A 14,902-nucleotide genomic window follows, 5' to 3' on the forward strand; every position below is an offset into this window, starting at 1 on the left:
TTGAATGCAGCAGAGAGGAATTACTCAACAACAGAGAGGGAGACAATTAGCATAATCAATGGAATCACATATTTTAAATGTTATTTATATCGGAGAAGATTTCGGGTAGCGACAGATCATGCTGCATTGAAGTGGTTGTTGGGGTTGAAGGATCCGTCCACTAGACTCGCTAGATGGGCTGTGAGGCTTAATGAATTCGACTACGAGGTGGTGCACAAGCCTGGGAAGAAGCACGGTAATGCAGATGCACTAAGTAGGAAGGTGGCAAAAGTAGAAGTCATAGGTTATGACCTAGCGGTGCGACAGTAATTACAGGATGCGGACAATGATTGTAAATTGTATCAGACACAGCTGCTATTTAATATGTACAACGGTCTTCTGTGCAGGGAAACAAAGTTAGGACCAAGGGTAGTAGTGTCAGCATTTGAGTCAGAAATGGATACAGCTACAACGATTGCTGGAAGTGACATGTGTTGTGGACTGGCAAGACAGCCAATCCACAGTGACGGGTAGCCGAAAGGCACGTGTTTAGGCTCACGCAGGCTGGCGTGAGGTCTGGAACAGTTAAAGGAGTTATACTAGCAAGAAAAGTACGTGGCTGGTGGAATACTTAACTTTAATCCATAATTGGTGAACATCGGTCTGACGGTACATGCATCAGAAGATAAATAGCAAATGATAATGGCGCCTTGCTAGGTCGTAGCAAATGACGTAGCTGAAGGCTATGCTAGCTATCGTCTCGGCAAATGAGAGCGTAATTTGTCAGTGAACCATCGCTAGCAAAGTCGGCTGTACAACTGGGGTGAGTGCTAGGAAGTCTCTCTAGACCTGCCGTGTGGCGGCGCTCTGTCTGCAATCACTGACAGTGGCGACACGCGGGTCCGACATGTACTAGCGGACCGCAGCCGATTTAAAGGCTACCACCTAGCAAGTGTGGTGTCTGGCGGTGACACCACAACATGTCCATTCTCTGCGTTGGGGGCTGATGTCTTAGGACCTCTCAGGTGAACACCATTGGGGAATAGATTCGTTCTGACAATAATAGACCATTTTTCGAGGTATTTGGAGATGGTGGCTATGCCAAATCAACAGGCAGAAATGATTCCGCAAGCATTAGTAAACAACTGTATTTGGAAGTTTGGTGCACCAGAGCAATAATTACTGACCAAGGGACCAACTTCATGTTGGATGTAATGAAGGAACTGTGTAAATTGTTGAACGTAAAGAAGTTGAGGATGAGCGCTTTGCATCCACAGGCCAACGGAAGGACATAACAGTTACACAAACCAATCGGGAAGATGATGAGTTTTTATGTGGATTCTCATCACCAACAGCGAGATGAGTACTTTAAGCATATTGTATGCACATGTAATGCAAAAATCCATACAAATACCGGTTTGTCTCCATATGAGGTAGTGTAAGGGAGAAAAACACTGTCACCATTTGATTTGGTGAGGCTACAGAAAGAAAGGACCAGTGAATCTGTATGTTAATTTGCAAGGACAATTCAGGATCATTGGAAATGGGTACAAAAGGCAAATACGAAGGCTTTGGAAAGGAAGGTAGATGCGGTGAAGCAGAAAGGAAGTTTACTGCAGTATAGAGTGGGGCAATGGGACGGGTAATGCTGTCCACCCCCTATATGTGAAAAGGGAAAACGAAGAAGTTCCTCACGAGGTATCAAGGTCCATACCAAGTTCTTGAAACCACATCCCCCATTAATGTTAAGCTTCAGCTGCCAACTAGAACAACGATAGTACACATTGGGTGGTTGCAGCGATTTAAGGGTTGTCCGGATGTGATTCCAGGCATGTCACAGGAAGGAAAGGAGAAGAGAGAGTGAAGAGAGGTGCTAAGCACAGAGAAAACCAGGAAGTTAGAGTACAGCATGAAGTACTGTATGCTTTGCAATCCAGAAAGTAGTAGAGTATCTGTATTTTTTTCTTGTTTTCTTGTTTGTATCATTGGGTTTGCGTAGATTAATTAGGCATTGTATTTTTGCATATGTATTTTCAAGTATAATCTGCGGGGGACAGCAGTCTTTTTGAAGAGGGAGGAAGGGTGATGGTGATCACTGTCCTCAGGTCACTGAGAAGGGGAGCATTGAGCAAGCTTGTAGATGTAAAATACTGAGGAGGTATTGCTGATCTTGGCAGTAAACAGCCGGTATGCTGAGATGACAAGGAGGAATTATGAAGCTGCCATAAAGGGAAGGTAACGGTGCGTCCAGCCAGGGTGATAAGCACCAATCCGGACACGTGAGCAGTGCAGTTATTTTTAGTCAGGAGGAAAGAAATAGACTGTCCAAGGGACATCATGGGGCCAAAATTGAGCTTGCAACGGGTCGGGATGCGATGGATCTTCTCCACGTATGAAAAATTAATAGTAGCAGCAAGTTGTTTTGAGCAGGGAGTATTTGCCAAAGTGAAATTTATAGAGCTCGAGGGGGGAAGGGGGGAGGGGGGGGGGGGCAGAATTTTAAGCAATGGAACTGCGTGTAACATAATAGGACCAACCTTCCACCTACCAGCACCAATTTCAGGAGTCACGCGATTGAATGTTATGCAGCCACAGCTGTACTGGCCAGAAGCCACTTTAGAGTTTTGCGAAGGCAGAATCTGACCTTGTTAAATCAAACTCTGGAATCAGGTCTATTGAGGTCCATAAACCAGTTCATTTTAGCGCAAGAGGGGCAGATATCAGACAAACAGCTTGTTCAACATGTCGCTCAGTATAGGGAAAGGCAACAGCAAATAACGATCATTTTGAGCACCTCTGTGCCAAGTGTCTTCGCAGCCTAACTTTTTTATGTGTTGTTTTCATTCTGATCAGGCAGAGAGCCAATCCCAAAAGGGAACCAAGGGTAGTCCAAGTCGCAGTGGATTGGATACCGAGGGCGTGAGACGAGTAGGTAAGGAGTTGATTGAGCAGTGGTCGTCTAGTAAGGTATTTTTGCATTTTGTTTCATGTCATGTGTTTTAAGGGGCACTAGACCACATTCAAGTTTGCTAAAAGTAAGGAAATATGTCATAGGTACTGACCCAAACAAGAGTTAGTTAAAGGTCGACCCGGGGACTGGGTCTTTCCAAATGGGGGAATAATGTAGCGGCACTACCATTTGGGATAGGAAAAGTCAGTTTTGGTGCAATATTTCTGGGTGCGGAAGTTACAGCCAGGAGCGTGCCTCTTTACAGTGAGTTACGCTCACTAGCAGTTGTGAAGTAAAATAGAGGCCACAGGGGTGTAGAACCATCGGAAAAAGTACACGCAGGGGTTTGCATGGTGCAAGTCACAGGCAGAAGGGGCCCGCTGGCCAACCTAAGTGTTATGAGTACGTGACGTGGAGTGGCACATTTAGCAAAACAGAAGTGCACAGCCGCATATAAATAGGTGCTGATTCATTAACATAGCATTCAAGTGTGACAGCTGTCCTGGATGGTGAGGCATGTCACACCACTGGCTACACACAGCAGCAGCAGCCGGTGGTCCAGTACACGGCGGGTCACTGGTTCGACCCTCTGATGCTGACGCCAGCCAGCCAGCAGCAGGCCACTCCACAGCTTGCTACTGCGGGCATTCATCTTGGCTCCCAACACATGCCAGAGGCATCCTCAGGCGAGGGCCACAGATTCAGACGCCGGATTATGGGTGCTCGTTGTCGCCGCGTTCTTAGCCATGCCGGCGAGGAACCGCGCCGCGGGTCGCCTTGCAGAGCGCGGCGCTGAGGCAGCAGAGGCAAAGGCCACCGAGTCTGCTGCCGGCGCATCCTAATGTCAACGCAACTATGCAGTCATACAAGGCCAACACATTAGCAGAGCGCTTGACGGGTCGCTGAGGTGGCGTCCTCAGCATTACAGGACCCAGTGATGCAGACCAAGGGGAACACGGCACTGTAATTGGAAACAATAAATCACTTGGAAAGCTCAGATGAGTCTTAATATGGTGCCTTCTACCTCTTCCCACTACAGTATTTTCACTGTTTAAAGAGAGAAAGCCATGATCGTAATTGTGAATGTGCATTGATTTTAGAAATTATTTGTTGTGAAACTTTTACTCCTAATTATTTCTGTCCTTTAATAATTTGTTTTGAAGAGTATGTCATAACACACAAAACTTTGAATTACAAAAACTTTTCAATAAAAACGTTCCCCTCTATACAACGTCAGCTCACGTCACGTGCCTCTCAACCACAGTCTACAAAAATCACCTCGCAACTACGTGCAGTTGGTCAAAAAGGTGAAGAGATCAGTGATGTATTTAGCTACACAAACATGGTGATTTAAATTGATCTATACAACCAAAGACAATTTTACATAACTGGTAATTTTGATAACTGATGCTATAAATGTTATAAGTGATCATGAAAAACTGTAGAGGTAGCAATAATAATAATAATAATAATAATAATAATAATAATAAGAGATGTTTTCAAAACTATAAAATACAATCTTCTGTCTGAAACAACTTTTCATTATTAATTTTCACATTGGAATATAAATGGATTATACTTTACCATCTATTTGATTTTAAGTGAAAATAAAAAATTAGTATTGTGTGTGAACATTATTGGATCAGGTGGTGACTGTTATTTGTACCATGTTGTACACTATGAATGAATGTATCACTGACCAGTTCCATTACATGCTGTGCAGTCGTGTTGCAATTTAGAGTAACTTAAATCTTTTTCATACACAATTTACAAGCAAACATAGTGGTCATATGTACACAAATTATGAGACAAGGTGCATTTCAAATGTCCTTCATGTAAATTCTGTTTGCTCAAATTTATCTTTGCACAGTGATTCTTGTGAAGGTGAATTCTATTTTTTATTTTATTTATTTATTTTTTATTTTTACTGGAAACATGAGTTGGAGACAGTTATCGTGTAAGAAGTAAGTTTTCTAATTGTCATAATTTGCAGGAAAATATTCATGTATAGTTTGTGATGTGTTGTGGTCTTCTGTCCAACACTAGTTTGATGCAGCTCCCCTTATTAGGCCATCATTTGAAAGTTTCTTCATCGCTGCATAACTATGGTAACTCACATTTGTTGCTCACCCTATCAAGTTTTTACTGCTCGCACTTCTCTCCACTTTCTGTCCAAATTGTGAAACTCATTTATTACTTTTACTGTCTCCTTCCCCAATCCAATTCCCTAAGGATTGTCTGACCGAGTCAGACTACATTCCATTCCCCTTATTTTACTTTTTGAGGGGTTAATTTTATAGTAGCTGATGATGTAAAAATTAGTGTCTCATCCTTCTCTACTCTCTCCCCACCTCCATCTGCCTAGGGAAATGCTCTCTATAATTGATAATCAAAACTCAATCTCACCATGACTGTGGGAGAGTGCATTTGCATGTCCATGTGCTTGTGTGTGTGATTGTGCATATTCCTGCTAGAATAAGGGCAACAGCTCGAAAGCTAGTGTAAATACTATTTCATGTTAGCATGTTTCCATATTCCACACATCAGTTTACCAAAGGTGAGAGGTTGTCTTTCCCTTATTTTATGTATTATTTCATCCAGGAATTTATGTTATTGTTAGCCATATGTATGACTCATTCTCAGCTGTTTTAAACCATACAACTCCAGAGATGTAGCTAAATTTATCTGTTGTATTCAGCCTTTTGGTCTTAGGTCCCAAAACACATCGACAAAATTACCGGCTTAACTGCAGTGCTCATTTTCATGACCTTGTTGACACAATGAAGAGCATAAGCTGATGTGCCAATATGTCATGGTCTTTGCCCCCCTCCCTCCCACGCACAGATGTACATACAGTATTTTTATACACATGATGTGACATGAATAAACATAAAAGTTGGTTTAAATTGGGCTATTTTTACTCCCACGCCACCCATGTGGAAGGTAGGTGTTTCTTACTCACACAGTTTTTCTTTGCAGACAGTAAATTACATGTGTTACACATTTGGTTGAAATTGATCAAGTGATTTAGGAGGAGATGTGGAACATGCATACATTTTTATGAGGGCATGCTGAAAAGTAATGCCACCAATTTTTTTATTCTGTTCTCAATTCAGTTGAGGTATTACACGTCGTGCATGTTACTCAGTTGACTTTCCCGCTTCGCTGACACAAGCTGCAACCCTGTGCCACAAGAGGAGTTTGAATTGTGGTGTGTATTATGGTAACATATAACAAGACTATGTCAATGCATAATAAACAGCATCCTGCAATCGAGTTTCTAACCATCCACACATGGAGCACTTCAACATGACAATGCCAGACCAAATGTGTGCTGCAACAATCTGATCCCTTCTAATAATTTATGTAACACACAAATATATAGTTGATAGAGGCAATTTTTTGCAGGCGGAATATAGGTTCTCGGAATCTTTAGATTAAGGCTATTTTTGGTGCTTGCTGCCTTTGGCAGTTTTTTTTTATTTTTGTAGTACTCATATAGTGCCACAAATAAAAAATGACATGCTGTGTAATTGTATTTAAACCTTCTCTGTGGATAATATAATAAGAAGTAAATGCCACTATGCAGAGAATGGTGTCAGATAAAATGTAGCTGCGATACAATCACAGCATTTTGACAGATCTCCGGGTACTGTAACTGTGGCCTGTGTAACAAATTTCTAAGGACTTTCTTTTCATTTATAGGATAAAGAGATGCAGGAAACTGCTGACAGACTACTTGGCAAAAATAAACCTAAAAGGGAACGAAAGATGTCTGCTCCATCAGGAGAATCTGGTTTAAAAATATCAGAACAGAAACTAAAGGTACCAGAGGAGCACAGACGTTTCAGTTGGAATTTAAAACTGCCAACTAGATTACAACAGAAGGATGAAAATAAAAGCCAGCCAAATGTTTCACCAATAAAGGAGGCAAGAAATGAAAGGCCTCTTCCAAAGCCACGAGGTGTATTGCAGTTCATGAACAGGGGCAACAATAGAAACGTTCCAGAGAAACCTGCCAATCTTGCCCTGGAAATGGACCCTGAACATAAGGTACCAATGATGAAAACTTTTATAATTCTTTGCTTCTTATGATATGAGACCATTAAGCTATCAGCTGATTGCAAAGTGGGAGGGTGTATGGTAATTACAAGCTATTATAATTGAAATAATATATTCTAGCATTATGAATATTTACCATTACTGTTACAGTGTTGATTAATGAATAAACTATCTATTTTCATCCATGTATTTTTTTTATTTGTATGCAGTGTTGCAGTGGATTTAAAAGTGTAGCAGTTACCTTTAAGTATATTTAAATTTATTTATTTATTTTAAAAAGCACATAGGAACACTAGATAACTTTTATCAACTTGTTTTTATTTTCCCAATTCTTCATCCTGTAACAATGGGTCTCTTGCTCTTCAAGCGTCCACATATTTTTTTCTTAGTTTCAGACACTTTCTGTTGGTTGTTTGGATGTGAACTTACAAGTATGAAAGTCCATTTTCTCTTTGGATGCCATCATTGTAGTTACCAGTATGTAAACAACTATTTTAGTGGGATCCTTGGTGTAACAACTATTATAGTGGGATCCTTGGTGTTGACTGGTCATTGTATCTTCCTTTTTATAAATTCCTCATTTAAGTTGTTGAAGGTTTTCTTGGTTAAGCATGCTTTGTCCATTTGTGTTATCGTTGTTGGTGTGGTCTTCAGTCCTGAGACTGGTTTGATGCAGCTCTCCATGCTTGAAGGTTTTCTTGGTTAAGCATGCTTTGTCCATTTGTGTTATCGTTGTTGGTGTGGTCTTCAGTCCTGAGACTGGTTTGATGCAGCTCTCCATGCTACTCTATCCTGTGCAAGCTTCTTCATCTCCCAGTACCTACTGCAACCTACATCCCTATGAATCTGCTTAGTGTATTCATCTCTTGGTCTCCCTGTACAATTTTTACACTCCACGCTGCCCTCCAATACTAAATGGGTGATCCCTTGATGCCTCAGAACATGTCCTACCAACTGATCCCTTCTTCTACTCAAAATGTGCCACAAACTTCTCTTTACCCCAATCCAGTTCAATACCTCCTCATTAGTTATGTGATCTACCCATCTAATCTTCAGCATTCTTCTGTAGCACCACATTTCGAAAGCTTCTATTCTCTTCTTGTCCAAACTATTTATCGTCTATGTTTCACTTCCATACATGGCTACACTCCATACAAATACTTTCAGAAACGACTTCCTGACACTTAAGTCTATACTTGATGTTAACAAATTCCTCTTCTTCAGAAACACTTTCCTTGCCATTGCCAGTCTACATTTTATATCCTCCCTACTTCGACCATCATCAGTTATTTTGCTCCCCAAACAGCAAAACTGATTTACTACTTTAAGTGTCTCATTTCCTAATCTAATTCCCTCAGCATCACCCAACGTAATTCGACTACATTCCATTATCCTCATTTTGCTTTTGTTGATGTCCATCTTATATCCTCCTTTCTAGACACTATACATTCCGTTTAACTGCTCTTCCAAGTCCTTTGCTGTCTCTGACAGAATTACAATGTCATCGGCAAACCTCAAAGTTTTTATTTCTTCTCCATGGATCCTAATACCTACTCTTCTGAATTTTTCTTTTGTTTCCTTCACTGCTTGCTCAATATACAGATTGAATAACATTGGGGAGAGGCTACAACCCTGTCTCACTCCCTTCCCAACCACTGCTTCCCTTTCATGTCCCTTGACTCTTATAACTGCCATTTGGTTTCTGTACAAATTGTAAATAGCCTTTCGCTCCCTGTATTTTACCCCTGCTATCTTCAGAATTTGAAAGAGAGTATCCAGTCAACACTGTCAAAAGCTTTCTCTAAGTCTACAAATGCTAGAAATGTAGGTTTGCCTATCCTTAATCTAGCTTCTAAGATAAGTCGTAAGGTCAGTATTGCCTCACTTCTTCCAACATTTCTAAAGAATCCAAACTGATCTTCCCCAAGGGTGGCTTCTACCAGTTTTTCCATTCATCTGTAAAGAATTCGCGTTAGTATTTTGCAGCAGCGACTTATTAAACTGATAGTTCGGTAATTTTCACATCTGTCAACACCTGCTTTCTTTGGGATTGGAATTATTATATTCTTCTTGAAGTCTGAGGGTATTTTGCCTGTCTCATACATCTTGCTCACCAGATGGTAGAGTTTTGTCAGGGCTGGCTCTCCCAAGGCTGTCAGCAGTTCTAATGGAATGTTGTCTACTCCTGGGGCCTTGTTTCGACTCAGGTCTTTCAGTGCTCTGTCAGACTCTTCATGCAGTATCATATCTCCCATTTCATCTTCATCTACATCCTCTTCCATTTCCATAATATTGTCCTCAAGTACATCGCCCTTGTATAGACCCTCTATATACTCCTTCCACCTTTCTGCTTTCCCTTCTTTGCTTAGAACTGGGTTTCCATCTGAGCTCTTGATATTTATACAAGTGGTTCTCTTTTCTCCAAAGGTCTCTTTAATTTTCCTGTAGGCAGTATCTATCTTACCCCTAGTGAGATAAGCCTCTACATCCTTACATTTGTCCTCTAGGTCATCCCGCTTAGCCATTTTGCACTTCCTGTTGATCTCATTTTTGAGATGTTTGTATTCCTTTATGTCTGCTTCATTTACTCCATTTTTATATTTTCTCCTTTCATCAATTAAATTCAATATTTCTTTTGTTACCCAAGGATTTCTACTAGCCCTCATCTTTTTACCTACTTGATCCTCTGCTGCCTTCACTACTTCATCCCTCGAAGCTACCCATTCTTCGTCTACTGTATTTCTTTCCCCCATTCCTGTAAATTGTTCCCTTATGCTCTCCCTGAAACTCTGTACAACCTCTGGTTCTTTCAGTTTATTCAGGTCCCATCTCCTTAAATTCCCACCTTTTTGCAGTTTCTTCAGTTTGAATCTACAGTTCATAACCAATGGATTGTGGTCAGAGTCCACATCTGCCCCTGGAAATGTCTTACAATTTAAAACCTGGTTCCTAAATCTCTGTCTTACCATTATATAATCTATCTGAAACCTGTCAGTATCTCCAGGCTTCTTCCATGATTCTTCTTTTATGATTCTTGAACCAAGTGTTAGCTATGATTAAGTTGTGCTCTATGCAAAATCTACCAGGAGGCTTCCTCTTTCATTTCTTAGCCCCAATCCATATTCACCTACTATGTTTCCTTCTCCCCCTTTTCCTACTGCCGAATTCCAGTCACCCATGACTATTAAATTTTCGTCTCCCTTCACTATCTGAATAAATCTTTTATTTCATCATACATTTCTTCAATTTCGTCATCATCTGCAGAGCTAGTTGGCACATAAATTTGTACTACTGTAGTAGGCGTGGGCTTCGTGTCTATCTTGGCCACAATAATGCATTCACTATGCTGTTTGTGTTATATCAGAGGATTTCAAACATCTTTTCCATCCAATGGAACTAAGTTGTACCATCAAGGAATACAATTATTCTGAACTTTAGCATGTCCACATTCTGTCGGCAATCTTGGGCCAAATATTTTCCTCAATATTCCAGTTTTTCAATGATATTCATTGTTAATGCTGTCTCAAATGCATATAGCACTTCTGGAAGAACAACTGTTTCAACTGTTTAATAGTGGTATAGTTTGGCTCTGGTGGAAAGTGATTTCTTATTGTAGGTTAGGTTCTGAATATAATGGACTTTTTTCATGACACCTACACTTACTCCAAGCAATCTTTTTGTGATGTTCTCCATCTATCTATCTCTCACATTTCAAGTACCACTCCCTTGTAGCTTTCTCTCACACTCTTCTACATTTACACCTATATTCTGTTAGCCACTTTTTGGTGTGTGTGGTGGAGCATATTTTGTGTACCACTGTCACTTCCCCCCTTTGCTGTTCTAGCCGCAAATGGTTTGTGGGGAGAACAATTGCCAGCAAGCCACCAAGTGGGCTTAAATAACTCTAATTTTATCTTCATGGTCCCTTTGCAAGACATGCATAGAAGGAAGTAAGTATTTGTTGACTCTTCTAGGAATGTATGTTCTCAGAACTTTAACAGTAAACCACACTTTGATACAGAATGCCTCTCTTGCAGCATCTGCCACTGGAGTTGGTTGATCCATCTCTATGATGCTCTAGTGCTTACTAAATGAAACTGTAACCAATATACTCGTGTAGTATCTTCTCTACTTCCCCTATCAATCCTATGTAATATGGATCCCATACTGATGAGCAGTATTCAAGTACTGATTTCACAAGGATTTTCTAAGCTGCCTCCTTTGTTGGTGGACTACATTTCCTGAGGATTCTGCCAATGAATCTCTATGGCATCTGTCTTTCCTTCTATTAGTTTTAAGAGGTTGTTCCACTTTACATCACTCCATATGCATACGCTAAGATTTCTATGGAAGTAACAGCTGTCAGGGCTTATTCTGAAATTGTGTAATCATACAATAATGGGTCTTTCTATCTTGAATATGTGATATGTTACAATTGTTTATGTTGGGGGTCAGTTGCCACTCCCTCCCTGAAGTGTCAATCCTTTGCAGGTCTTCCTGCATTTCGCTATACTTTTCTTGTGTTGCAATGTCTCTCTGTAAAACAGCATCATCCGCAAAAAGTCTCCTGTAACTTCCGATGTTGTCTACTACGTCATTTGTATATAATGTAAAAAGTTATGGACTTTAACATCCCTTTGGGGTATGTCCAAAGTTACTTTTATGTCTGAAGACTTCTCAACATCAAGAATGACATGCTTCTTCAACAAGCATGACAACGTCCTCTGGAGCTCAATGGATTCTCAGGCTCAACCAGACTCTCTTTCTCAACACCACGTAATGGTTGATCCTTTCTCATTTCCAATAGAACTTGGAATAGAGCATTGGTGTTGTTTCTGAGGTTTAATCATTTCCCTGGCAATATGCTCCAAAAAGCTCCTGTGCAACAACTGATCAAACTGCTATTGACTTTCAGATTACAAAGTGCATTCACTGCACATATATTCAGAAGGTCAAAAGATATCACCATGGGCCATCTTCTTGTGGTCCTAGCCCCATCCTTTTTTGACACTACTGATCTATTAGACTGACTCCAATTTTATGTGATTATGAAATGTGATAATTTTGGTTTTCTGCTCATCATCAGTACTTTTGCCTTTCTCCTGTTGGATAATGGTGTGGGATAGGACCTTGCAAGTAGCTGAAATCACATCCAATTCAAAAACTTGCAGCAGGCCACTGGGCCATACAAAATAATAACAGTAATAATTATTAGTATTATCATCATCATCATGATCATCAATTGCACTACCATGATACATGGTTTATGTAGTGAGTACAGTTTTATTTTTCTTTCGCCAATATGACACAAGAGAGCATTTGCTAATGAAAGCAAACACTTGTGGTTATTCCTGATACGCGGAGTGGTGGCGATCATTAAATAACACACCAACATACATTAATACAATTTTATTATGCGAGAATATTTACAACGTCTTATATAGTCGGCAGCACAAAACAAAATGGAAAGCAATATGGCGGTGCACAATAGGTCCGCATGGGCAGAGAGTCTGCTATGGCAGAGATATATCACTCATAGAGTCGATAGTCGCCACATAGCCAGCCAGTTCTCTGACACGGTACGCAGGCGCGAGCCCACATCCTACAATCATGTATAACACTGGGCCAGACGTACCTTTCTGTGACCAATCTGGTGGAGGCTTTGATGCCTGGGTGAGCTAGGTTGTGGAGTGCATCGAAAACAGAGTGTCAAAGAGCTGCGGGTATGAGAGGGTGGGGGCTACCAGTGGAAACATCGCACCAGACCGGTTCTGTGGTGCCGGGGAATGCATGTTGTTCCAGTTGGAGGGAAGAGATTGTGTCTTGTTGCAAGGCATGAATATCGGGGTCTTCGGTTTGCCGGCGGGCCAGGTCAGTAAGGTTAAGTGGGGTAGTGATGATGTTGACACGAGACAGGTAGTCAGCGACTACACTGTCAGCACCTCGGATATATTGTGCATCAGTGGAATATTGGGATATAAAATCCATATGGCGGAAGCGTCATGGGGGGAGATCACGTGAGGGGTTACAGATTGCATCTGCCAAGGGTCTGTGATCTGTATAAATCGTAAACAGGTGACCCTCAACATCGGCTCTGAAATATTTGACCGCATCATACAGGGCGAGGAGTTCACAGTCGAAGGCGGACCATTTGGACTGGGATTTGGTTAATTTCATGGAGAAGAAATGGAGCGGTTGAGGGGTATCCAATACATGTTGCTGAAGGACCGCACCAATTGCAGTGTCGCTCGCATCAGCTGTAATAGAAATGGGTGCATCAGGAGCAGGGTGAGCGAGTGTGACAGCTTTAGAGAGGGCAGTTTTGAGATTTTTGAATGAATCGGCCACCTCCAGTGTCCAAATGAGTTTGCGTTTGCCTTCAGTATCCTTACCCGCCAGAGCATCGGTCAGAGGGATCTGGATAGACACAGCATGGAGCAGGTGGCGCCTGTAGAAGTTCATCATGCCTAGAAAACAGCGAAGTTCATCCTCTGGGGAAGGGAGGCTAAGTATGAGTTCAACGCGAGAGGAGGTAGGGCAGATGCCCTCGGCCGTGACTGTGTGACTTAAGAAGGTGACCTCAGGACTGCTAAGCTGAGACTTCTTGTGGTTGATCTCCACTCCATTAGCAGCGAGCAGTGCAAGCACTCTGGAAAGATGGAGTGTGTTCCTCAGGTGAGGGAGAGAAAATCAGTATATTGTCTAAGTAGGCATAGGCGAAAGGGAGGTCAAACAACAGTGCATCGATGAAGCGTTGCCATGTCTGTGCGGTGTTTTTGAGACCATACGGCATGGAACAGTACTCAAAGAGGCCAAATGGAGTGATTATGGCTGTCTTGGGGATGTCGTCGGGGAACATGGGAATCTGATGATATGCTTTGCTACAATCGAGAACGGAGAAGATCTGGGAACCATGCAACATCTGTGTGAAATCTTGAATGTGGGGGATAGGTTAGTTATCAATGGTAGTGCGTGCGTTAAGAGCACGGTAGTCACCACAGAGGTGGACAGTACCATCCTTCTTTGGCATGAGATGGATTGGTGACGACCAGTTACTATCAGATTGACAGAGAAAGTTGGAATCCAAAAGATCTTTAACAATGTCTTTAGCACGGCAAAGTTTCTGCACGTTTAGGCGGCGCGCTTTATGCCGCACAGGGGGTCCTTCAGTTGTGTTTATTCTGTGGCACATGCCATTGGCAAGTGCACGCAAAAACGTGGGAGAAGCAGAGGGGGTTTTGGCAGGAGGGGTAGGGGCAGGTGGGGTAGTGGCAGGAGGGTTAGGGGCAGGAGGGGTAGGAGAAGGGGGGGTAGTGGCAGGGGGGGTAGTGGCAGGGGGGGCAGGGGGGGTAGGGGCAGGAGAGGTAGGGGCAGGAGGGGTAGGGGCAGAGGGGGTAGGGGCAGAGGGGGTAGGGGCAGAGGGGGTAGGGGCAGAGGCTGGCCGAACCGTTAATAGGATCACAGCTGCAGAACAATGACCAGGCTGAGGAGGCGTGTCCACGATTGCAAGAGTGGGTGTGCGGAGTAGCAGAAGCTGCTGTTGTGTCTGCAACATTTGTGCATGGACTTCGTCAATGCGAACACGCAGGTCGCCATTCTGAGTGCGCAACGCATCAACGTCTGAATGCTCGCGCAAGAAAGCTGAGAGAGCAGAAGAAAGGTTTGCAGCAAGAGACATACACTCTGAAAGGGCAGTGTGAACAATCAGTAGAAACATCGAGCTGAGGGGGGGAATGTTGTGACGTACCAGAAACACTCGAACCGGAGACGTGAGTCAGACAGCCAGCTTGCAGATTAGGGGAGAGGGCATAGTGATGAAGAAAATCGAGGCCCAGTACAGGTGCATCAACTTGCGCAATGTAAAATGTCCAGGGGAAAACCTGATCTGGGGCAAATTTAAGCAGGATATGT

At 42.3% G+C, this 14,902-nt stretch overlaps 1 protein-coding gene across 1 annotated transcript in view; it reads left to right on the forward strand.

The window, feature by feature from the left end:
* LOC124613869 (ovarian-specific serine/threonine-protein kinase Lok-like) overlaps positions 1 to 14,902 on the forward strand; it is a 205,742-nt gene that overhangs the window by 185,014 nt on the left and 5,826 nt on the right. Inside the window, exon 8 of the mRNA XM_047142598.1 lies at positions 6,635 to 6,982. Within this exon, the coding sequence (XP_046998554.1) occupies positions 6,635 to 6,982 (348 nt within the window). The remainder of the gene's footprint in view (positions 1 to 6,634; positions 6,983 to 14,902) is intronic.

The sequence above is a fragment of the Schistocerca americana genome, chromosome 4, assembly GCF_021461395.2.
Source record: "Schistocerca americana isolate TAMUIC-IGC-003095 chromosome 4, iqSchAmer2.1, whole genome shotgun sequence".
Lineage (NCBI taxonomy): Eukaryota > Metazoa > Arthropoda > Insecta > Orthoptera > Acrididae > Schistocerca > Schistocerca americana.